The 25,092-nt window shown below is 49.5% G+C and overlaps 1 protein-coding gene across 2 annotated transcripts; it reads right to left on the minus strand.

Annotated features, from left to right (window-relative positions):
• Positions 1–652: 652 nt before the first annotated feature.
• Positions 653–23,744, minus strand: LOC137334361 (mitochondrial intermembrane space import and assembly protein 40-like). Of its 2 annotated transcripts, none has more exons than XM_067999068.1 (3): positions 23,656–23,744; positions 15,699–15,797; positions 653–1,372 (listed from the first exon to the last, which is right to left on the minus strand). In XM_067999068.1, the coding sequence occupies exons 1-3, from the start codon at positions 23,675–23,677 to the stop codon at positions 1,074–1,076; spliced, it is 420 nt and encodes a 139-aa protein (XP_067855169.1). In that variant the 5' UTR covers positions 23,678–23,744; the 3' UTR covers positions 653–1,073. The 2 variants fall into 2 exon arrangements, with proteins under 2 accessions (XP_067855169.1, XP_067855170.1); XM_067999069.1 differs by lacking the exon at positions 23,656–23,744 and adding an exon at positions 23,436–23,457.
• Positions 23,745–25,092: the final 1,348 nt, after the last annotated feature.

The raw sequence follows: 25,092 nt of genomic DNA on the forward strand, positions 1-25,092 counted from the left end.
AATCTTGTTTGATAATCGCTCCTGTGAAGCGCCTTGGGACATTTTACTATGTTACAGGCGCTCTATAAACATATAAATTGTTGTTAACGCCCCTGTGATTTTTCTTCCTGGTTTTTTGCTTCCAGCAGTGTCCTGGAGGTTAATCGTTAATTCCTGGAGACTCCAGGACAATCCTGGAGGGTTGGCAACCCTAGATCCAATGTCCATTGGGCAGACATGTCATCTTGGAGTCACCTCATCGCGTACCCTCCATACCAAGGATGTCGTAGATAGGTGGAGCCCAGTTAAGTTTCAGGCCCTCTACCTTGGTGCTGTCTCATGATTCAAGGAAATTCGCTCCAAAGTCTCTCTCTCTCTCACAAGGCTTCAGCTAGCAGTTCATATTTCACAACTAAAGTTGTCTCCAGGAACAAAATGCAAAAAAAAATTAAAATATCAGACAGTGCCTGGGAATCTAGCAAGGAGTAAGCTGAAGAATGGTGACTCGGTGAGGCTTCCTAGTACTACAAGCCCAGCGAGAATCGGCACCTTCCACAGGAGAGGAGAAAGGGGAGGGAAGGAGGGAGGGGAGGGAGGAACTGAGGGGGCAGAAGTTAACGAAAAGTTAACCCTACTTGATAAAAGAGCCCACAAACAAATCGACTGCAACATACAAGGTAAAAATATCTTTAATTTACTAGAATGCATTCCCTTAGGAGGGAGGTTGTTACACCGGGTAACAGCTCCCAGCGAGGACTGAGAATCGATCGACCAACTGGGTGGGAAATTCCCTTGCAGCAACACAAAGCCTGGTCCCCACAGTAAATACTCTTGAGCTAAGGTGCCGATTACCGTACAAAGACCCTCGCGGTGAGACCCTGCCCCCCCCCGGCCAGGGATCGAACCTGCTCCACATTCCCCCCCTCTGTCAGCATCAAGAGAAACCCCCCCCAAAAAAAAAACACACAGCTGGTAATAAAAGCTGGCTGCGCTCGTTTCCTTTGTGTTTTAAGGCTGGCTTGAAGATTTGGAGACTTATGGTCGGGGGGGGGTGAGGGGTCTGGGGAAAGAGGACCACCTCCACCGTCCTCCTATTAGCTGGATTCCTGATTCTGCATGGCTGGTGTCTCGTGCGCTGGGAGATCGCTGTTCTGCTCCTGGTTGGCGTCGCCCTCCCCCTCTTCCTCCTCGTCCTGCGGGTATAGGTCAGGGTACCGCTGCATACACTCCTGCATCATCCGGAACTGGTCCAGGCAATCTGAGCCCTTCACCTCCTCTTTGCTGTAGTGGAAGCAGGAGAAGGCAGATTTGAACTGCTCCCCGCAGGGACCGCTTGCCATGCCACCCAGGCACGGGCAGTTCCAGTTGATGTCCCCGCTGGGCAAGATCAGACCTGCAAACATATTTTGAGGAACACAGATTAGGAAGGATGGCACGGGCCTCGGAGGAGATTTACCAGAACGATACCAGGGGTGAGGGGGCTTCAGTTACGTGGAGAGACTGGAGAAGCTGTGTCTTTCGGATGAGGTGTTAAGGCGAGGCCCCGTCTGCCCTCTCAGGTGGGCGTAAAAGATCCCATGGCAGTAATGCAAAGAACAGCAGAGGAGTTCTACCCGGACTCCGGGCCAATTTTTAGCCCTCATTCCCTTGAGTACAGAAGATTAAGGGGTGATCTAATTGAGGTGTTTAAGATGATTAAAGGATTTAATAAGGTAGATGGAGAGAAACTATTTCCTCTGGTGGGGGGAGTCCAGAACAAGGGGGCAGAACCTTAAAATTAGAGCCAGGCCGTTCAGGGGTGATGTCAGGAAGCACTTCCTCACACAAAGGGGAGTGGAAATCTGGAACTCTCTCCCCCAAAAAGCTGTAGATGCTGGGGGTTAATTGGAGCTTCCAAGACTGAGATCGATCGATTTTTGTTGGGTAAGGGTATCGAGGGTTACGGAGCAAAGGCGGGTAAATGGAGTTAAGATACGGATCGGCCATGATCTAATTAAACTGCGGAACAGGCTCGAGGGGCTGAATGTCCTCCTCCTGTTGCAACCAACATCACTAAAACAGATTATCTGGTCATTATCACATTGCTGTTTGTGGGATCTTGCTGAGCGCAAATTGGCTGCCGTGCTTCTTACATTACAACAGTGCCTACACTTCAAAAAGTACTTCAATGGGCTGTAAAGCTCTTTGGGAAGTCCTGAAAGGTGCTGTATAAATGCAAGTCTCTCTCTTTTTTATTGTTCTCCTTAGAGCTGAGAAGGATAAAGGAAGATTTAATAAAGGTGAACAAAATTATGAGTGGTTTTGATAGCTTCTCCCTATCTAGTCTGTTTCCAGCGGCAGGAGGGTCGGTAACCAGAGGACACAGATTTAAGGTAATTGGCAAAAGAACCAGAGGGGAGATGAGAAGAAATATTTTTAATCAGTGAGTTGTGATGATCTGGAATGCGCTGCCTGAAAGGGCGGTGGAAGCAGATTCAATAATAACTTTCAAAAGGGAATTGGATAAATACTTGAAGGGGGAAAATTTGCAGGGCTACGGGGAAAGAGCAGGGGGAGTGGGCTAATTGGATAGCTCTTTCAAAGAGCCGGCACAGGCACGATGGGCCGAATGGCCTCCTCCTGTGCCGTATGATTCTAGATAGAGAGCCAGCGAAACATAGACAGCGTCAGGCGAGAGGAAACACAGGGGAACCCAGAGAGTCATCAGCTTCTGTAAAGTGCCCAAGGGTTAATGGGACCCTTTGTCAGAGTTAACTGGGGTAGCAGTTAGGGTGGGGGGGGGGGGGGGGCTGCAATTAGCCTCAGTGCCCTTGGGCTTTGGTGGGGGGGGGTGTTGAGGGGGAAAATCAGCAGGGTTCCCAATTCCTGATCACTGCGCAGTTTTAAAGTGCAGGGTTGGGGCCAGCTGCGAAGACATCCACAGTCCATCAGCCTGCTGGCACTCGTCTGGGTTCATAGGAGGAGAGGAGGAGGAGGAGGCCATTCGCCCCTCAAGCCCGTTCCGTCATTCACCGAGATTTTGGCCGGTCTGTACCTCAACTCCATTCACCCGTCTCTGCCAGGAAGCGAGATGGACAGAGCGAGAGAGTAAGAGAAAGAAATGGGAAGAGAGCGCAATGGGGAGGGAAAAAGATATAGAACGGGAGAGAGGCAGGGATGTGGAGGGGAGAAAGTGAGAGAGAAATAAATGGGGAGAGGGAGCAATGAGGAGGGTGGGGAAGGGTGAGACAGACACAGAGAGAGAGACACAGACACAGAGAGAGAGAGAGAGACACACAGAGAGAGAGAGAAAGAGAGAATGTAGTACAGAAGGACACAGTATGTGGTATGTATGACATGATTAGGTAGATTGGGGAGAATTACAGGGGACTGCATTCCAGCTTCAGAATTTACACACACTTGAGATGGGAAGACGTTCGGGAACACTGTGGTTATTGGACAAATGATCAGATAAATCAAAAGGTAAACGGCACGCATTCCAAGAATTTGAACAATCTCCTGCATTGCCTCCCTCCCTCTTAATGACAGTCTGCAGCGTATAATTTACAGCGAGAAAAGCTGACCCTTCCCTCGGTATAATAATCATTGACAAACACGGAAGGTCAAATAGGGCAGGTTGGGTTCCGTGTGGAGCAGGAAGTGTAATCTCACCCCTTACACTCCAGTCTAGCGTGCAAGGAGTTTGGACTCGGAAAGGGGGGGCGGTGCAGGTTCCCTGACAGGACTAACCCAGGGGAGGGGGGCTGGAAACACTGAAACCAGGAAGAATACAAGGAACCCTTCAAATCTGGTGTCAGCCGGGGCTCGCTCTCTCAGTCAGAAGGTCGTGGGTTCGAGCCCCATAATCCAGTCCGACACACCCAGTGCAGCACTGAGGGAGTGCAGCACTGTCGGAGGGGCTGTTTCTCAGGTGGGACGTCAAACCAACGCCCCGTCTGCCCTCTCAGGTGGATGTAAAAGATTCAATGGCACTACTGGAAGAAGAGCAGGGGGGAGTCCTGGAGCCAATATTTATCCCTCAACCAACATCAATAAAACAGATGATCTGGTCATTTATCTCACTGCTGTTTGTGGGATCTTGCTGTGCGCAAATTGGCTGCCGCGTTTCCTACATTACAACAGTGACTACACTTCAAAAGGTATTTCATTGGCTGTGACGCGCTTTGGGACATCCAGAGGTTGTGAAAGGCGCTATATAAATGCAAGTTGTTTCTTCTTGCTTAAATAGCAGGTAATTACTCAATTAAACCAAGTTTGTTCAGGATTTGAAGCCTGCTCCTATTTCTGTGGAGACTCTTCGACCCGTGGTCGTCTGATAGTGATCCCACTCGCACCTCCGTGCTCTCCGTCACTGTCTTTCCCGTGTCTGGTCAGGGTTCCTCTGTACTTCCCTGTCTAGCCCGTCCTCAGCTCCGCGTCCCCCCCCCCCCCCGCCCTAGGCCCCGCCCCCACCGCCCTCGGCCCCGCCCCCACCGCCCCCCCCCACGGCCCTCCCGCCCTCTACACTTTCCTCCTCCCTGTATCCCCTCTGCGCTGTGGAACTCCTCGCCTCCCTCAACCGTTCTTTCCTCCTACAATCGACAGGCTTTTAAAACCCAAACTTGGCGCCACCTTTGGACGCAAGTTTTTTTTAAAAACAGAGCAATCCCTCGCCCCCCCCCCCCCATCAACTGATTTGTGGGTAAAGCTTTCCGCAGGCGAATGGAATCTCGGCCTTTATCTCGAGGGGCTGGAATACAAAGGGGTGGAGGTTATGCTACAGTTTATATGAAGCTCTGTTTAGACCCCATCTGGAGAGACTGCGTTCAGTTCTGGGCACCGCACCTCAGGAAGGATATATTGGCCTTGGAGGGGGTGCAGCGCAGATTCACCAGAATGGTACTGGGGCTAAAAGGGTTAAATTACGAGGACAGGTTCCATAGACTAGGCTTGTGGTCCCTTGAATATAGAAGGCTGAAGGGGTGATCTAATCAAGGTCTTGAAAAAAGTTGTAAAAAGGACTCGATAGAAACTATTTCCTCTGGTGGGGAAATCAAGAACAAGGGGGCATAACCTTAAAATTAGAGCTTGGCCGTTCAGGAGCGAAATCAGCAAGAAATTTTCACACAAAGGGTGGTGGAAATCTGGAACTCTCTCCCATAAAAAGCTGCGGATGCTGGGAGCTTTCAAGACTGAGATCGATAGATTTTTGTTGGGTAAGGGTATGGAGGGAAATGGAACAAAGGCGGGTAAATGGAGTTGAGGTACAGATCAGCCATGAGCTAATTAAATGGTGGAACAGGCTGGAGGGGCTGAATGGCCTCCTCCTGTTCCTGTGTTTCCTGTAAATCCCAACCCCCAGTGATAGGTTCCATTAATGAGCCAGGCTGGCCGGCCAATCATCAATATTCCCCAGGAAGCTGTGGATCTGCCTGGAGGGATTACCACTGCCAGTCACGTCAGCTTGGAGACGCCAAGATTCAAGAGAGATCCCGTTTACTACCCACCGGGAATATGGCCAGCAGTTGGTCGCCACACAACTGACCAGCCTCGCTCGATGGACAGACGATATCTGGAACTCCTCACAAGCAACAGGCGCCAGACTCTTCCTGGGAGACTAAACTCAGGCAAGTCCGTCCAACGCTGCCTGCACGCCTCTGGATAAAGCCCCCGGTCAGGTGGGTGCGGGAAATCTCCCGACATTATTGGAAGAGCGGGGAGTTCTCCCGATATCCCGGGTAAAATCACTCCCTCAACCAACACCACCAGAAAAAAAACAAATCAACTGGCCATTCAGCTCACTGCTGGTTTTATAGAAAGACACAGAGGTTACAACACAGAGACAGCCCATTGGCCCAACCAGTCCGTGCCGATGTTTACCCGTCACATGAACAAATATTCCTCATCACGTTTACCGGCCCTGTTCCCACATCCCTTCGACCCCTTTCCCTTCATTCCCCCTCGCCAATCCAATCTCGAATGTTGACCTTGTTTCTGCCTCAACCAGCCACACAACTCTCTCTGTGTGAAGAGATTTCTCCTGCCCTCTGTTCTAAATCTCTTACATTTAATCTTGTATCTCTGGCCCCCCGCTCCCCCCAACCCTCGACTACTGGAAACAGTCTCCTTCTATCTACCCTGTCCCGTCCCTACATTATCTTAAATTACTCCTGTCCTATTGCCCTGTAACCTGCGTTGCTTGTGTGAAGACAGACCTGATTTCTCAAGTCTTTCTACATAGTTTGTGGGGAAGGAAATTTTAGAGCAGCGCTGACTTATAAAAACATAACAGCTTGAAGCATCTGCAGGGCAGGCTGCAGTTAATGAGGTGAGAGTAATGTACAGCATGACTTGGATTAAAGTCCTCAAAGGATATTTGGATAGTTATGTGGCAAAATGACGGCAGAGGAGGAACTTTGAGGCTACAGAACAGGGTATTTATTTTTAATAAATAGGAGCCCATTCTGCGGCTCCCGGCAACAGGCCTAGCCTGACTCTCCCCTCCCTCTCTCACTTGCTCTTTATAGCTCTGTGTGTTTGACTGATCACCCCTTGGGGCTTCTGTTACACAGCTTCGGTGATTTTATTTGGCTGCAGATTTTTCTTTCTCTCTCTCTCTCTCTCTCTCTCTCTCTCTTTCTCTTTCTCTTTCTCTTTCTTTTCTGAAGGCGCTTGGGATACAAGTCTGCAGCCCTCCAACAGCTCACCCGAGTCCCCGGACTACTCAACCAGGGAGTGCATCACAGCTAGGCCCTATCTTGTCCTCATCCCAAAACTCGTAGAATGATACAGCACAGGAGGCCGCCATTCGGCCCATCGTGCCTGTGCTGGCTTTTTGAAAGAGCTACCCAATTAGTCCCACCCCCACCCTGCTCTTTCCCCATAGCCCTGCAAATTTTTCCTTTTCAAGTATTTACTATTTTCCAAGTTACTACTGAACCTGCTTCCACCGCCCTTTCAGGCAGCGCATTCCAGATCATAACAACTCACTGCATAAAAAAAATTCTCCTCATCTCTGTTCTTTTGCCAATTATCTTAAATCTGTGTCCTCTGGTTACCGACCCTCCTGCCACTGGAAACAGTTTCTCCCTCTCTACTCTATCAAAACCCCTCATGATTTTGAACCCCTCTATTAAATCTCCCCTTAACCTTCTCTGCTCTAAGGTGAACAATCCCAGCTTCTCCAGTCTCTCCACATAACTGAAGTTCCTCATCCCTGGGACCATTCTAGTAAATCTCCTCTGCACCCTCTCCAAGGCCTTGACATCCTTCCTAAAGTGCGGTGCCCAGAATTGGACACAATACTCCAGCTGGGACCTAACCAGTGGTTTATAAAGGTTTAGCATAACCTCCTAGGAAAAAAAAAGGGGAAATAAAGTTTTAATGAAGAGTTTTTTTTAAGCAGTTGATCTGAAACTACGAACTCAATCCACATGTGTCACAGAAGCCGTCAGTAACATGATTGCGTGAGAGTGAAGGACGAGAGATTGGGCACAAAGTGTTTCGGCAAAGCTCTTAAAATCGAAGCACAGACACTGCGTGACGTTTAACATCCTCAGGCTGCTTCAGGAACAGATGGAAACCAACTCAAACACCACTGGCAATCTTCTGCCCATTGCCCGAATGCAGCGACAGAGAGCAAAGCTTCCTCACCCTTTCAAACTCCACCACGCGCAGCATTCCTTCTCCAAACACCTCATGAGAGGGAGACAATGGAAGACGACAATAACCCTGCGCTCGCTGACCTACATTGGCTCCCGGAGCACCAAAGCCTGAACTTTAAAATTCTCATCCTTGTGTTCAAATCCCTCCATGGCCTCCCCACCCCACTCCCCATCTCTGTCACCTCCTCCAGCCCCACAACCCTCCGAGATCTCTGCGTTCCTCCAATTCTGGCCTCTTGCGCATCCCCGATTTCCCTCACCCCATCTTCATCCATCTAGGTCCTAAGCTCAGGAATTCCCTCCTTGACCTTCTCCCTCCTCCTTTAAGACCCTCCTTAAAACCCACCTCTCTGACCAAGCTTTTGTTCACCTGTCCTAATATCTCCTTATGTGGCTCGGTGTCAAATTTTGTCTGATAATCGCTCCTGTGATGTGCCTCGGGATGTTTTCCGACAATAAAGGTGCGAGCGACATAAATGCAAGTTATTGTTGTCAAGCTTGGTCAAAGAGGTGGTTTTAAAGAGCATCACAAGACCCTTTTATAGAAGGAATGACGATAATCTCCGAAATAAACATCCTGCTGATGAGACCAGTTCCAGCTCCAGATACAGGGCATGGGGAGAGGAGGGAAACAAAACATGGCATTTGTCACCACCTGGTGGCCAGAAGTGTTTTGCAGCAGGCCTGCACTTATAATTTTCTACTATTTACAATGATTTATCCAATCAAGGAAACTGCTTTCATAAATCAGAGACTTAAGGACGGATTTAGTTCTGCAATTTTAAGCTGCATTTACTTGTTGAAAAGAAATTGCCAGCATTAAGCAGCTCAATTAATAGTGCAACATTCCTCCAACACCACCCAAAATACAGATTAACTGGTTGTGAACCTCAATCCCGTTTGTGGGATCTTGCTGTGCATAAAATGGCTACTTCATCTGCCTACACATGGTGCACCTGCATAGTGCCTTTCATGTAGTGATCGTCGCGAGACATTAGGGAGAGAAATAGATGCCGCGCATCAAGGAAGTAGATTGGGGAGTCAAGCCAAGGAGTGAGCAAAGCTCACTCTACACTGTCCCATCAAACACTCCCAGGGCAGGTACAGGGTTAGATACAGAGTAAAGCTCCCTCTACACTGTCCCATCAAACACTCCCAGGGCAGGTACAGCACGGGTTAGATACAGAGTGAAGCTCCCTCTACACTGTCCCATCAAACACTCCCAGGGCAGGTACAGGGTTAGATACAGAGTAAAGCTCCCTCTACACTGTCCCATCAAACACTCCCAGGGTCAGGGACAGGGTTAGATACAGAGTAAAGCTCCCTCTACACTGTCCCATCAAACACTCCCAGGGCAGGTACAGCACGGGTTAGATACAGAGTAAAGCTCCCTCTACACTGTCCCATCAAACACTCCCAGGGCAGGTACAGGGTTCGATACAGAGTAAAGCTCACTCTACACTGTCCCATCAAACACTCCCAGGGCAGGTACAGGGTTAGATACAGAGTAAAGCTCCCTCTACACTGTCCCATCAAACACTCCCAGGGCAGGTACAGCACGGGTTAGATACAGAGTAAAGCTCCCTCTACACTGTCCCATCAAACACTCCCAGGGCAGGTACAGCACGGGTTAGACACAGAGTAAAGCTCCCTCTACACTGTCCCATCAAACACTCCCAGGGCAGGTACAGCACGGGTTAGATACAGAGTAAAGCTGCTTTGATACGACCCTGAGCCCAACTTCAGAAGGTCTGTCCCTGTTGCACCTTTGTCACATTTTTTCCATTCCCCACCCCTCTGCCGCCTTGGTGTCCTCCCTGAACGGATCACCACAAAGTGCGAAATTTGTCTGTTGTGGACTTGTCCCCTTTGGGAATCGCACTCAGACTGCTAAACTCATCTCATAGAATCATAGAAAGTTACAGCACAGAAGGAGGCCATTTGGACCATCGTGTCCGTGCTGGCCGAAAAAGAGCTATCCCACTTTCCAGCACTTGGTCCGTAGCCCTGTAGGTTACGGCTCTTCAGGTGCACATCCAGGTACTTTTTAAATGAGTTGAGGGTTTCTGCCTCTACCACCCTTTCAGGCAGTGAGTTCCAGACCCCCACCACCCTCTGGGTGACAAAAATTCTTTTCAGCTCCCCTCTAATCCTTCTACCAATTACTTGAAATCTATGCCCCTGGTCACTCCCCCCTCTGCTAAGTGAAATAGGTCCTCCCTAGCCACTCACTCTAGTCCTGTCATAATTTTATACACCTCAAAAAGCAGGACAAATCCAATCCAGCCAATTATATATGCGATAGACAGAGCGAAGCGATTCCACAACCAACGGATCAGATCAAAGCTCTGCAGTCCTGCCACATCCAGTCCTGAATGGTGGTGGACAATTAAACAACTAACGGGAGGAGGAGGCTCTGCAAACATCCCCATTCTCAATGATGGCGGAGTCCAGCACGTGAGTGCAAAAGACAAGGCTGAAGCGTTTGCAACCATCTTCAGCCAGAAGTGCCGAGTGGATGATCCATCTCAGCCTCCTCCCGATATCCCCACCATCACGGAAGTCAGTCTTCGGCCAATTCGATTCACTCCACGTGATATCAAGAAACGGCTGAGTGCACTGGATACAGCAAAGGCTATGGGCCCCGACAACATCCCAGCTGTAGTGCTGAAGATTTGTGCTCCAGAACTAGCCGCGCCTCTAGCCAAGCTGTTCCAGTACAGCTACAACACTGGCATCCACCAGACAATGTGGAAAATTGCCCAGGTATGTCCTGTCCACAAAAAGCAGGACAAATCCAATCCGGCCAATTACCGCCCCATCTGTGAACTCTCAATCATCAGCAAAGTGATGGAAGGTGTCGTCGACAGTGCTATCAAGCGGCACTTACTCACCAATAACCTGCTCACCGATGCTCAGTTTGGGTTCCGCCAGGACCACTCGGCTCCAGACCTCATTACAGCCTTGGTCCAAACATGGACAAAAGAGCTGAATTCCAGAGGTGAGGTGAGAGTGACTGCCCTTGACAGCAAGGCAGCATTTGACCGAGTGTGGCACCAAGGAGCCTTAGTAAAATTGAAGTCAATGGGAATCAGGGGGAAAACTCTCCAGTGGCTGGAGTCATACCTAGCACAAAGGAAGATGGTAGTGGTTGTTGGAGGCCAATCATCTCAGCCCCAGGACATTGCTGCAGGAGTTCCTCAGGGCAGTGTCCTAGGCCCAACCATCTTCAGCTGCTTCATCAATGACCTTCCCTCCATCATAAGGTCAGAAATGGGGATGTTTGCTGATGACTGCACAGTGTTCAGTTCCATTCGCAACCCCTCAAATAATGAAGCAGTCCGAGCCTGCATGCAGCAAGACCTGGACAACATCCAGGCTTGGGCTCATAAGTGGCAAGTAACATTCGCGCCAGATAAGTGCCAGGCAATGACCATCTCCAACAAGAGAGAGTCTAACCATCTCCCCTTGACATTCAACGGCATTACCATCGCCGAATTCCCCACCATCAACATCCTGGGGGTCACCATTGACCAGAAACTTAACTGGATCAGCCATATAAATATTGTGGCTACAAGAGCAGGTCAGAGGCTGGGTATTCTGCGGCGAGTGACTCACCTCCTGACTCCCCAAAGCCTTTCCACCATCTACAAGGCACAAGTCAGGAGTGTGATGGAATACTCTCCACTTGCTTGGATGAGTGCAGCTTCAACAACACTCAAGAAGCTCGACACCATCCAAGATAAAGCAGCCCGCTTGATTGGCACCCCATCCACCACCCTAAACATTCACTCCCTTCACCACCGGCGCACTGTGGCTGTAGTGTGTACCATCCACAGGATGCAATGCAGCAACTCGCCAAGGCTTCTTCGACAGCACCTACCAAACCCACGACCTCTACCAGCTAGAAGGACAAGAGCAGCAGGCACATGGGAACAACACCACCTGCACGTTCCCCTCCAAGTCACACACCATCCCGACTTGGAAATATATCGCCGTTCCTTCATTGTCGCTGGGTCAAAATCCTGGAACTCCCTTCCTAACAGCACTGTGGGAGAACCGTCACCACACGGACTGCAGCGGTTCAAGAAGGCGGCTCATCACCACCTTCTCAAGGGCAATCAGGGATGGGCAATAAATGCCGGCCTCGCCAGCGACGCCCACATCCCATGAACAAATTTAAAAAAATTAAATCACCCCTCAGCCTCTTCTGTTCCAAAGAAAACAGCCCCAGCCTATCCAATCTTTCCTCATAGCTAAAATTCTCCAGTCCTGGCAACATCTTCGTAAATCTCCTCTGTACCCTCTCCGGTGCAATCACATCTTTCCTGTAATGTGGTGACCAGAACTGTACACAGTACTCAAACTGCGGCCTAACCAACATTTTAAACAATTCCAGCATAACGTCCCTGCTCTTATATTCTGTGCCTCGGCTAATAAAGGAAAGTATCCCTTATGCCTTTTTAGCCACCTTATCTACCTGTCCTGCTACCTTCAGGGATCTGTGGACATGCACTCCAAGGTCCCTTTGTGCCTCCAAACCACTCAGTATCCTCCCATTTATTGTGTACTCCCTTGCCTTGTTTGCCCTCCCCAAATGCATTACCTCACACTTCTCTGGATTGCATTCCATTTGTCATTATCCTGCTCATGTCAGACACTGACAGGAAGAGGTAACTTTCATCCCAACCAGTCTGGGAACCTGGGATACGTTTGAATCGAGGTAAAAGATCAGCAACTAATCCTACGCGTCACCCAGATTCCTGATTAAATCGGAGGCTTCTTGTGAAAGTTATATATTGGTCGGAAAACTAATCCATCACCCGAAAACAAAAAAAAAACCTCAGTTGGACAAGAGACGGAGATGCTTTGCATCTCGTCGAGTTGAAGCGTCTGAAAAGGTTTCATACGATGAAATGCCCTGAAGCACCATTTTGTGCATAACTTGCCTTTAACATAATAAAACATCCCAAGGCGCTACACACGAGCGATTATCAGACAATATTTGACACAGAGAAAGAATAGGGGATATTAAGATAGGTGACCAAAAACTTGGTTAAAGAGGTAGGTTTTAAGGAGCATCTTAAAAGGAGGAGAGAGAGAGAGAGAGAGAGAGATTGGGGAGGGAATTCCAGAGCTTAGGGCCCAGGCAGCTGAAGGCACAGCCGCCAATGGTGGAGCGATTAAAACCGGGGATGCGAAAGAGGCCAGAATTGGGGGAGCGCAGAGATCTGAGGGTTGTAGAGCTGGAGGAGGTTACACAGAAAAGTTTTGGGGGGGGGGGCCATGGAGGGATTTGAAAACAAGGATGAGAATTTCAAAATCGAGGTGTTCCCGGTCCGGGAGCCAATGTGGGTCAGCGAGCACAGGGGGCGATGGATGAACGGGGTTACTTTGTGCGAGTTAGGATATGGGCAGATGTGGTAGATGAGGGAAATGCAGTGGATGTAGAGTACATGGACTTTAAGAAAGACTTACACAAGGAACCAGATGGGAGATTTTGAGCAGAGATTAATGGGTATGAAATTAAGGCAAGGATAGCAAAATGGATTAAAATTTAGTTAGAAGGGAGAAAGCAGAGAGTGCGACTTAAGGGCAGTTTCTCCGAGTGGTTGGAAGTGGGTAGCGACGTCCCACAGGGTTCAGTTCTGGGGCCACTTACACAGGCCGCAATGCAGATTCACGAGGATGCTGCCCGGGAGGAGGAAAAACAAACATGAAGACTTGAAAGGTCGAGTCTTTTCTCGTTAGAACAAGGCCAATTATGGGGCAATATGATAGAAGTGTTTAAAGTTACAAAAGGATGGGACAGGGTAGATAGAAGGAGACTGCTTCCAGTAGTCGAGGGGTCAGGAACGAGGGGTGGGGGGGTGGGGGGCAGAGATACAAGATTAAATATAAGAGATTTAGAACAGAGGGCAGGAGAAACCTCTTCACACAGAGAGAGTTATGAGGCTGTGGGATTCACAATGGGAATTCCATTGGCCGCTTTTCTGCCCACCTGACCAGTCCATTGATATCTTCCTGCAGTCTACAGCTTTCCTCCTCACTATCAACCACACGGCCAATTTTTGTATCATCTGCAAACTTCTTAAATGTAGGGGGCTTGATTAAGTCTAAATCATTAATATATACCACAAAAAACATGGGACCAAGTACTGAGCCTTGCGGAACCCCAGTGGAAACAGCCTTCCAGTTGCAAAAACACCCGTTGACCATTACCCTTTGCTTCCTGCCACTGAGCCAATTTTGGATCCAACTTGCCACTTTCCCTTGGATCCCATGGGCTTTTACTTTTTTGACCAGTCTGCCATGTGGGACCTTGTCAAAAGCCTTGCTAAAATCCATGTAGACTACATCAAACACATTACCCTCATCGACCCTCCTTGTTACCACCTCAAAAAATTCAATTAAGTTAGTCAGACACGACCTTCCCTTAACAAATCCATGCTGACTGTCCTTGATTAATCCGTGTCTTTCTAAATGACGATTTATCCTGTCCCTCAGAATCGATTCCAATAATTTGCCCACCACCGAGGTTAGACTGATTGGCCTATAATTACTCGATCTATCTCTTTCTCCAGTTTTAAACAATGGTACAACATTAGCAGTCCTCCAATCCTCTGGCACCACGCCTGTATCCAGTGAGGATTGGAAAATGATGGTCAGAGCCTCCGCTATTTCCTCCCTTGCTTCTCTTAACAACCTGGGATACATTTCATCCGGGCCTGGCGATTTATCTACTTTCAAAGATGCTAAACCCCTTAATATTTCCTCTCTCACTATGTTTATCCCATCCAATATTTCACACTCCTCCTCCTTAACTACAATCTCGACATCGTCCCCCTCTTTTGTGAAGACAGATGCAAAGTATTCATTAAGAACCATCCCCACATCTTCCACCTCCACACACAGGTTACCTTTTTGGTCTCTAATCGGCCCTACTCTTTCCTTAGTTATCCTCTTGCTCTTTATGTATTTATAAAACATTTTTGGGTTTTCCTTAATTTTACTTGTCAGTATTTTTTCATGCCCTCTCTTTGCTTTCTGCCATTCAGTCAGATCATGGCTGATTTGTTCCTCAACTCCATTTACCCACCTCGGCTCCGTATCCCTCGATACCCTCACCCTACAAAACTCTATCGATCTCAGTCTTGAAATCTCCAATTGACCCCCAGCATTTGGGGGAAAAAAAAGAGTTCCAGATTTCCACTCCCCTTTGTGTGAAGAAGTGCTTCCTGACATCACCTCTGAACGGCCCGGCTCTAATTTTAAGGTTCTGCCCCCTTGTTCTGGACTCCCCCCACCAGAGGAAATAGTTTCTCTCTATCTACCCTATCAAATCCTTTAATCATCTTAATCACCTCAATTAGATCACTCCTTAATCTTCTATACTCGAGGGAATACAAGCCAAGTTTATGGAACCTGTCCTCGTAATTTAACCCTTTTAGCCCCGGTATCATTCTGGTGAATCTGCGCTGCACCCCCTCCAAGGCCAATATATCCTTCCTGAGGTGCGGTGCCCAGAACTGAACGCAGTCTCTCCAGATGGGGGTCCCACTTGGTCCCAGGTAAGTCCGCAAGGTCAACGGTTTAACAGAAAGGATGTTCCTCGGAAAACAAGCACGGGGTGGGAGAGGAGAGGAGAGTAGGGGAGGTGGGATGGAAGAGTATGGGATGGAAGCTCCTTAACGCAGGTAAACAGTGGGGCTTCAGCCGGTTAAACTTTAGCAGCACTCAACAACAACTTGCATTTATACAGCACCTTTAACGTAGTAAAAACAGACAAAATTTGACACGAGCCACATAAGGAGATGTTAGGACAAGCGACCAAAAGCTCAGTCAATGAGGTAGGTTTTAAGGAGCGTTTTAAAAGGAGGAGAGAGGGGTTTAGGAAGAGAATTCCAGAGCTTAGGGCTTAGGCGGCTGAAGGCACGGCCGCCAATGGTGGGGCGAGGGGAGTGGGGGTCCAATCTGGGATATAAGTGACCGACCGATTGGTCACTGCTGGAGATCAGACAGACCCTGTGATCAACGAGCAGCCTCTCAACACAAAACACAATACACATAACTCACCGTGGTCTTCATAAGGGTCATTGGGATCATCTGCTATCAACTCAGCACTGCTGGGAGCCTCGTGATCCTCCTTGGTCACGAAAATGACCTTGTCTTTGCCTGAAAATCGTGGAGAAGGCATTAGACTTGTACATAAAGAGAGAGAGGAAGGAAGAAGCTGCATTTATACAGCACCTTTCACATCCTCAGGACGTCCTAAAGCGCTTTACAGTCAATGAAGTACTTTTGAAGTGTAGTCACTGTTGTAATGTAGGAAAATCTGTTCGATCTCCTCTGAACCATCTCTGCTCCAGTAGAAAAATAGTCCCAGTATCTCCAATCTCTCTTCACGAGCGTCGTACCTGGTCAATCTACACTGTACTCTCTCTACGGCTTTAATGTTCTTTCTATAATGGGCTCCCAAAACCGCACACTTTACTCGAACTGCGGCCTGCGCATTACCGTGTACAAACTCATTACTTATTCTCCTCAGAGCAGAGAAGGTTAAGGCGGAGATTTGATTGAGGCGTTCAAAATCATGAACGGTTTTGATAGAGTAAATAAGGAGAAACTGTTTCCAGTGGCAGGAGGGTCAGTAACCACAGGACACAGATTTAAGATAATTAGCAAAAGAACCAGAGGGGAGATGAGGAGACATTTAAAAATAAAAACGTAGCGAGTTGTTCTGATCTGGAATGCGCTGCCTGAAAGGGCGGGGGAAGCAGATTCAATAATAACTTTCAAAGGGGAATTGTAAAGGAGAAATTTACTGGGCTGTGGGGAAAGAGCAGGGGGGGGGAGTGGTAATAATTGGATAGCTCTTTCAAAGAGCCGGCACAGACACGATGGGCCGAATGGCCTCCTTCTGTGCTGTATGATTCTGTAATTCTTTACTCTTGTACACTGCGATTTTTTTTTTTTAAAAGCCCAAAATTCTGGTGCCATATCTTTATGGCTTCATCGACCTGCACTTGCAATTTCAGGAAATTCTCTATTTGATCCTCAGGGTATCTTTTCCCCCCACTCCCTCTGTGTCTTTCTATAAAGTGCATCCTCCCATTCACCATTTTCCTCCCATAAATTCAGTACCTCACACTTCTCTGCATTAAATTGTATTTGCCCCCTGTCGGCCCAATCCGTTTACCTCTCAGTGCCTTTAAAATAGTGAAACGTCCCAAGGCGCCTCACAGGAACGATTATCAGACAAAATTTGACACTGAGCCACATTAGGAGATATTAAGCCAGGTCAAAGAGGTAGGTTTTAAGGAGCGTCTTAAAAGGAGAAGAGAGAGGCGGAGAGGGGGAGAGGTTTAGGGAGGGAATTCCAGAGCTTAGGGCCTAGGCAGCTGAAGGCACGGCCGCAATGGTGGAGCGATTAAAATCGGGGATGCAGAAGAGGCCAGAATTGGAGGAACGCAGGTGGGAGTGACCACCGCACAGTCCTCGTGGAGATGAAGTCCCGTCTTCGCATTGAGGACACCATCCAACGTGTTGTGTGGCACTACCACCGTGCTAAATGGGATAGATTCAGAATGGATCTAGCAGCTCAAAACTGGGCATCCATGAGGCGCTGTGGGCCATCAGCAGCAGCAGAATTGTATTCCAGCACAATCTGTAACCTCATGGCCTGGCATATTCCTCACTCTACCATTGCCAACAAGCCAGGGGATCAACCCTGGTTCAATGAGGAATGTAGAAGAGCATGCCAGGAGCAGCACCAGGCATACCTAAAAATGAGGTGCCAACCTGGTGAAGCTACAACTCAGGACTACATGCATGCTAAACAGCGGAAGCAACATGCTATAGACAGAGCTAAGCGATTCCACAACCAACGGATCAGATCAAAGCTCTGCAGTCCTGCCATATCCAGTCGTGAATGGTGGTGGACAATTAAACAACTAACGGGAGGAGGAGGCTCTGCAAACATCCCCATTCTCAATGATGGCGGAGTCCAGCACGTGAGTGCAAAAGACAAGGCTGAAGCGTTTGCAACCATCTTCAGCCAGAAGTGCCGAGTGGATGATCCATCTCTGCCTCCTCCCGATATCCCCACCATCACGGAAGCCAGTCTTCGGCCAATTCGATTCACTCCACGTGATATCAAGAAATGGCTGAGTGCACTGGATACAGCAAAGGCTATGGGCCCCGACAACATCCCAGTTGTAGTGCTGAAGACTTGTGCTCCAGAACTAGCTGCGCCTCTAGCCAAGCTGTTCCAGTACAGCTACAACACTGGCATCTACCCGACAATGTGGAAAATTGCCCAGGTATGTCCTGTCCACAAAAAGCAGGACACATCCAATCCGGCCAATTACCGCCCCATCAGTCTACTCTCAATCATCAGCAAAGTGATGGAAGGTGTCGTCGACAGTGCTATCAAGCGGCACTTACTCACCAATAACCTGCTCACCGATGCTCAGTTTGGGTTCCGCCAGGACCACTCGGCTCCAGACCTCATTACAGCCTTGGTCCAAACATGGACAAAAGAGCTGAATTCCAGAGGTGAGGTGAGAGTGACTGCCCTTGACATCAAGGCAGCATTTGACCGAGTGTGGCACCAAGGAGCCCTAGTAAAATTGAAGTCAATGGGAATCAGGGGGAAAACTCTCCAGTGGCTGGAGTCATACCTAGCACAAAGGAAGATGGTAGTGGTTGTTGGAGGCCAATCATCTCAGCCCCAGGGCATTGCTGCAGGAGTTCCTCAGGGCAATGTCCTGGGCCCAACCATCTTCAGCTGCTTCATCAATGACCTTCCCTCCATCATAAGGTCAGAAATGGGGATGTTCGCTGATGACTGCACAGTGTTCAGTTCCATTCGCAACCCCTCAGATAATGAAGCAGTCCATGCCTGCATGCAGCAAGACCTGGACAACATCCAGGCTTGGGCTCATAAGTGGCAAGTAACATTCGCGCCAGATAAGTGCCAGGCAATGACCATCTCCAACAAGAGAGAGTCTAACCACCTCCCCTTGACATTCAACGGCATTACCATCGCCGAATCCCCCACCATCAACATCCTGGGGGTCACCATTGACCAGAAACTTAACTGGACCAGCCATATAAATATTGTGGCTACGAGAGCAGGTCAGAGGCTGGGTATTCTGCGGCGAGTGACTCACCTCCTGACTCCCCAAAGCCTTTCCACCATCTACAAGGCACAAGTCAGGAGTGTGATGGAATACTCTCCACTTGCCTGGATGACTGCAGCTCCAACAACACTCAAGAAGCTCGTCACCATCCAAGATAAAGCAGCCCGCTTGATTGGCACCCCATCCACCACCCTAAACATTCACTCCCTTCACCACCGGCGCACTGTGGCTGCAGTGTGCACCATCCACAGGATGCACTGCAGCAACTTGCCAAGGCTTCTTCAACAGCACCTCCCAAACCCGCGACCTCCACCACCTAGAAGGACAAGAGCAGCAGGCGCATGGGAACAACACCGCCTGCACGTTCCCCTCCAAGTCACACACCATCCCGACTTGGAAATATATCACCGTTCCTTCATTGTCGCTGGGTCAAAATCCTGGAACTCCCTTCCTAACAGCACTGTGGGAGAACCGTCACCACACGGACTGCAGCGGTTCAAGAAGGCGGCTCACCACCACCTTCTCAAGGGCAATTAGGGATGGGCAATAAATGCCGGCCTCGCCAGCGACGCCCACATCCCGTGAACGAATTTTAAAAAAAAATCTCGGAGGGTTGCAGGGCTGCAGGAGGTTACAGAGATAGGGAGGGGTGAGGCCATCGAGGGATTTGAACACAAGGATGAGAATTTTAAAAATCGAGGCGTTCCCGGACCGGGAGCCAATGTAGGTCAGCGAGCACAGGGGGTGATGGGTGAACGGGACTTAGTGCGAGTTAGGATACGGGGCAGCAGAGTTTTGGATGAGCTGGAATTTACGGAGGGTGGAAGGTGGTAGACCGGCCAGGTGAGCATTGGAAAAGTTGAGTCTGGAGGTAACAAAGGCACGGATGAGGGTTTAAGCAGCGGATGAGCTCATAGAGTCATAGAGTTATACAGCACGGATAGAGGCCCTTCGGCCCATCGTGTCCGCGCCGGCCATCAAGCCCAGTCTAATCTAATCCCATATTCCAGCATTTGGTCCGTAGCCTTGTATGCTATGGCATTTCAAGTGCTCATCCAAATGCTTCTTGAATGTTGTGAGGGTTCCTGCCTCCACAACCCTCTCAGGCAGTGAGTTCCAGACTCCAACCACCCTCTGGGTGAAAAAGTTCTTTCTCAAATCCCCTCTAAACCTCCCGCCTTTTACCTTGAATCTATGCCCCCTTGTTATAGAACCCTCAACGAAGGGAGAAAGCTCCTTAGTATCCATCCTATCTGTGCCCCTCATAATTTTGTACACCTCAATCATGTCCCCCCTCAGCCTCCTCTGCTCCAAGGAAAACAAACCCAATCTTCCCAGTCTCTCTTCATAGCTGAAGCGCTCCAGCCCTGGTAACATCCTGGTGAATCTCCTCTGCACCCTCTCCAAAGCGATCACATCCTTCCTGTAGTGCGGCGACCAGAACTGCACACAGTACTCCAGCTGTGGCCTAACCAGTGTTTTATACAGCTCCATCATAACCTCCTTGCTCTTATATTCTATGCCTCGGCTAATAAAGGCAAGTATCCCATATGCCTTCTTTACCACCTTATCTACCTGTTCCGCCGCCTTCAGGGATCTGTGAACTTGCACACCAAGATCCCTCTGACCCTCTGTCTTGCCTAGGGTCCTCCCATTCATTGTGTATTCCCTTGCCTTGTTAGTCCCTCCAAAGTGCATCACCTCGCACTTTTCCGGGTTAAATTCCATTTGCCACTGTTCCGCCCATCTGACCAACCCATCTATATCGTCCTGCAGACTGAGGCTATCCTCCTCGCTATTTACCACCCTACCAATTTTTGTATCATCAGCGAACTTACTGATCATACCTTTTACATTCATATCCAAGTCGTTAATGTAGACCACAAACAGCAAGGGACCCAGCACAGATCCCTGTGGTACCCCACTGGCCACAGGCTTCCAGTCACAAAAACAACCTTCGACCATCACCCTCTGCCTTCTGCCACTAAGCCAGTTTTGTATCCAAAGTGCCAAGGCACCCTGGACTCCATGGGCTCGTACCTTCTTGACCAGTCTCCTGTGGGGGACTTTATCGAAGGCCTTACTGAAATCCATGTATACCACATCCACTGCGTTACCCTCATCCACACGCCTAGTCACCCCCTCAAAAAATTCAATCAAATTAGTCAGACATGATCTTCCCTTGACAAAGCCATGTTGACTATCCCTGATTAATCCTTGCTTCTCCAAGTGGAGACTAATTTTGTCCTTCAGAATTTTTTCCAATAATTTTCCTACCACTGATGTTAGGCTCACTGGCCTGTAGTTCCCCGGTTTTTCCCTACTCCCCTTCTTGAAGGCAGGGGCGGAGACGGGCGATGTTACGGAGGTGGAAGTAGGCGGTCTTGGTGATGGAGAGGATATGGGGTCGGAAGCTCAGCTCAGGGTCCATCTAGTTCACCTTCTACCACCCTGGTAGTCACAGGATACAAAGATAATGGATTGTTGGCCAATCACAGCAATCAATCTCCATCAGTGAGTCTACAACAGACCCAGACATGAGGTGAGGAAAACCCCCCAGTGTGGGAGAGCTTTGGGAACCATTGGTCCAAAGTCACCTGTTCCTCCCGAGCCTGTTACACTCATAGGAACAGGAGTAGGCCATTCAGCCCCTCGTGCCTGTTCCGCCATTTGATAAGATCATGGCTGATCTGTGATCTAACTCCATATATATGCCTTTGGCCCATATCCCTTAATACCTTTGGTTGCCAAAAAGCTATCTATCTCAGATTTAAATTTAGCAATTGAGCTAGTATCAATTGCCGTTTGCGGAAGAGAGTTCCAAACTACTACAACCCTTTGTGTGTAGAAATGTTTTCTAATCTCGCTCCTGAAAGGTCTGGCTCTAATTTTTAGACTGTGCCCCCTACTCCTAGAATCCCCAACCAGCGGAAATAGTTTCTCTCTATCCACCCTATCTGTTCCCCTTAATATCTTATAAACTTCGATCAGATCACCCCTTAACCTTCGAAACTCCAGAGAATACAACCCCAATTTGTGTAATCTATAAACACGTCATGTCTCAAATTACTCATATACTGGATCCCAAAATGTTATTTTCTGAAAAATATCTACCTTGAAGTCTGAAAGAAATAGCTTGTCATGGTCGACATTATCTCGTCCCTTTGGAATCCTAATAACAGCAATCACCACCGCCCGTACCGAGTCCTCCCGGCACCCGGTACCCCACCGTACACCCGGTCCGCTCCCAGTGCCCCGCCGTACACCCGGTGCCCGTGCCCCACCGTACACCCGGTCCGCTCCCAGTGCCCCGCCGCACACCCGGTGCCCGTGCCCCGCCGCACACCCGGTGCCCGTGCCCCGCCGCACACCCGGTGCCCGTGCCCCGCCGCACACCCGGTGCCCGTGCCCCGCCGCACACCCGGTGCCCGTGCCCCGCCGCACACCCGGTGCCCGTGCCCCGCCGCACACCCGGTGCCCGTGCCCCGCCGCACACCCGGTGCCCGTGCCCCGCCGCACACCCGGTGCCCGTGCCCCGCCGCACACCCGGTGCCCATACACCCGGTGCCCGTGCCCCACCATACACCCGGTGCCCGTGCCCCGCCGTACACCCGGTGCCCGTACACCCGGTGCCCCGCCGTACACCCGGTGCCCGTGCCCCACCGTACACCCGGTGCCCATACACCCGGTGCCCGTGCCCCGCCGTACACCCGGTGCCCATACACCCGGTGCCCATGCCCCGCCGTACACCCGGTGCCCGTGCCCCGCCATACACCCGGTGCCCGTGCCCCGCCATACACCCGGTGCCCATACACCCGGTGCCCGTGCCCCACCGTACACCTGGTGCCCGTGCCCCACCGTACACCCGGTGCCCGTACACCCGGTGCCCGTACACCCGGTGCCCGTACACCCGGTGCCCGTACACCCGGTGCCCGTACCCCGCCATACACCCGGTGCCCGTACACCCGGTGCCCGTGCCCCGCCGTACACCCGGTGCCCGTGCCCCGCCGTACACCCGGTGCCCGTGCCCCGCTGTACACCCGGTGCCCGTGCCCCGCCGTACACCCGGTGCCCGTGCCCCGCCGTACACCCGGTGCCCGTACACCCGGTGCCCGTGCCCCACCGTACACCCGGTGCCCATACACCCGGTGCCCGTGCCCCGCCGTACACCCGGTGCCCATGCCCCGCCGTACACCCGGTGCCCGTACACCCGGTGCCCGTGCCCCGCCATACACCCGGTGTCCGTGCCCCGCCATACACCCAGTGCCCATACACCCGGTGCCCGTGCCCCACCGTACACCCGGTGCCCATACACCTGGTGCCCGTGCCCCACCGTACACCCGGTGCCCGTACACCCGGTGCCCGTGCCCCGCCATACACCCAGTGCCCGTACACCCGGTGCCCATACACCCGGTGCCCATGCCCCGCCGTACACCCGGTGCCCGTACACCCGGTGCCCGTGCCCCGCCGTACACCCGGTGCCCGTACACCCGGTGCCCAGTGATACTGAGCTCGCTCCCCGGCCCGCGCTGTTACATTGTTGCCGCTCGCTGGACACATTGTATCGGCCCCGGGCCCCGCCGCTCCATTCATCAACTCCCAGGGCGCTTCATCTCCCGCCCACCCTCCTTTACCCTTCCCTCGCTGCCCCCCTCCCCCCGTCGTCTACCTTGCTGCCGGCAGTGGGACATCTCCCTCCCGTCCTCCCGTCCTCCCCCCGTCTCTCTCCTTCCTTCCCTCCCCTTCTCCCCCCACTTTCCCCCTCTCTCTCCCCCTCTCTCTCTCTCTCCCCCTCCCCTTCTCCCCCTCTCCCCCTCACCCCCTCACCTTCTCCCCCTCTCTGCCCCCTTACCTCTCCACCTCTCCACCTCTCCCCCTCGCCCCCTCACCTTGCTGCCGGCAGTAGGACATCTCTCCGGCCCCGGCCTCTCACCGACTCACGCCGCGACCTCTCACCCCGCGCACGGAAAGACCCCGCCAGCCAATCACAGGGCGCAGGCGGGGCTTAGTTAAAGGTCGCAGCAAATAAAGGGCCCTGTCCATACCATAATATTCAGCCCTCTGCATCATCCATAGGAGCTGTAATAATTGTATAATAGACTGTATATAATCCATAGGAGCTGTAATAATTGTATAATAGACTGTATATAATCCATAGGAGCTGTAATAATTGTATAATAGACTGTATATAATCCATAGGAGCTGTAATAATTGTATAATAGACTGTATATAATCCATAGGAGCTGTAATAATTGTATAATAGACTGTATATAATCCATAGGAGCTGTAATAATTGTATAATAGGCTGTATATAATCCATAGGAGCTGTAATAATTGTATAATAGGCTGTATATAATCTATAGGAGCTGTAATAATTGTATAATAGGCTGTATATAATCCATAGGAGCTGTAATAATTGTATAATAGACTGTATATAATCTATAGGAGCTGTAATAATTGTATAATAGGCTGTATATAATCCATAGGAGCTGTAATAATTGTATAATAGGCTGTATATAATCTATAGGAGCTGTAATAATTGTATAATAGGCTGTATATAATCCATAGGAGCTGTAATAATTGTATAATAGACTGTATATAATCTATAGTATACACCGAGCAGTGTATAGAATCTATATGGTATAATATGTCGAATCTATATAACCTATAATACAATTTATAATCTATATAATTTATAATATGATATATATAAAATATAATCTATCAAAATAACCAGAACTTGAAATTTTAATTCACAAAAAATTTACATTTATTTTAAATAATCAGTTTTATAAAATATATTTTATCCTAACATAATTGGAAACTTTCAAATTGCACCCATAAATACACAAAAAAATTATATTTATGATAAATAATAGTAAGTTTTATAAAATGTCATCTTAAAATATTTATATTTTAAAATTCTGCCTATAGATTTACAATGAATGATAGCATTATATAATATATTTTTATATTTATTGATTTTATATTTATATTAAATAATAGCTTTATAAAATATATTTTATTATATAACTGGACACTTTTAATTTACACCTATAAATTTACAATAATTTTATATTTGTAATAATTTATATGTTATTGTTAAATTCTACCTGTAGATTTACAAAATCTTATGCACAATTTTACCAAAATATTCTACACATTCAGATTATATCACAGTAGTCACACAGGAGGTACCGCACAGGAGGAGGCCATTCGGCCCATCGTGCCTGTGCTGGCTCTTCGGAAGAGCTATCCAATTATGCTACAGTAACACTCAGTACCACTAACAACTCCACTGTAAAGGAATACTCCTTTTAACTTTA

This window comes from Heptranchias perlo, chromosome 17 (assembly GCF_035084215.1).
Source record: "Heptranchias perlo isolate sHepPer1 chromosome 17, sHepPer1.hap1, whole genome shotgun sequence".
NCBI lineage: Eukaryota > Metazoa > Chordata > Chondrichthyes > Hexanchiformes > Hexanchidae > Heptranchias > Heptranchias perlo.

Coding starts and splice junctions, on each gene's coding strand:
- LOC137334361 (XM_067999068.1), bottom strand. CDS start 23,677: ATGTCCTACTGCCGGCAGCAAG. Junction 15,798..23,655: donor GTCCTACTGCCGGCAGCAAG/GTGAGGGGGCGA, acceptor CACGATTTTCAG/GCAAAGACAAGGTCATTTTC. Junction 1,373..15,698: donor TGACCCTTATGAAGACCACG/GTGAGTTATGTG, acceptor ATATGTTTGCAG/GTCTGATCTTGCCCAGCGGG.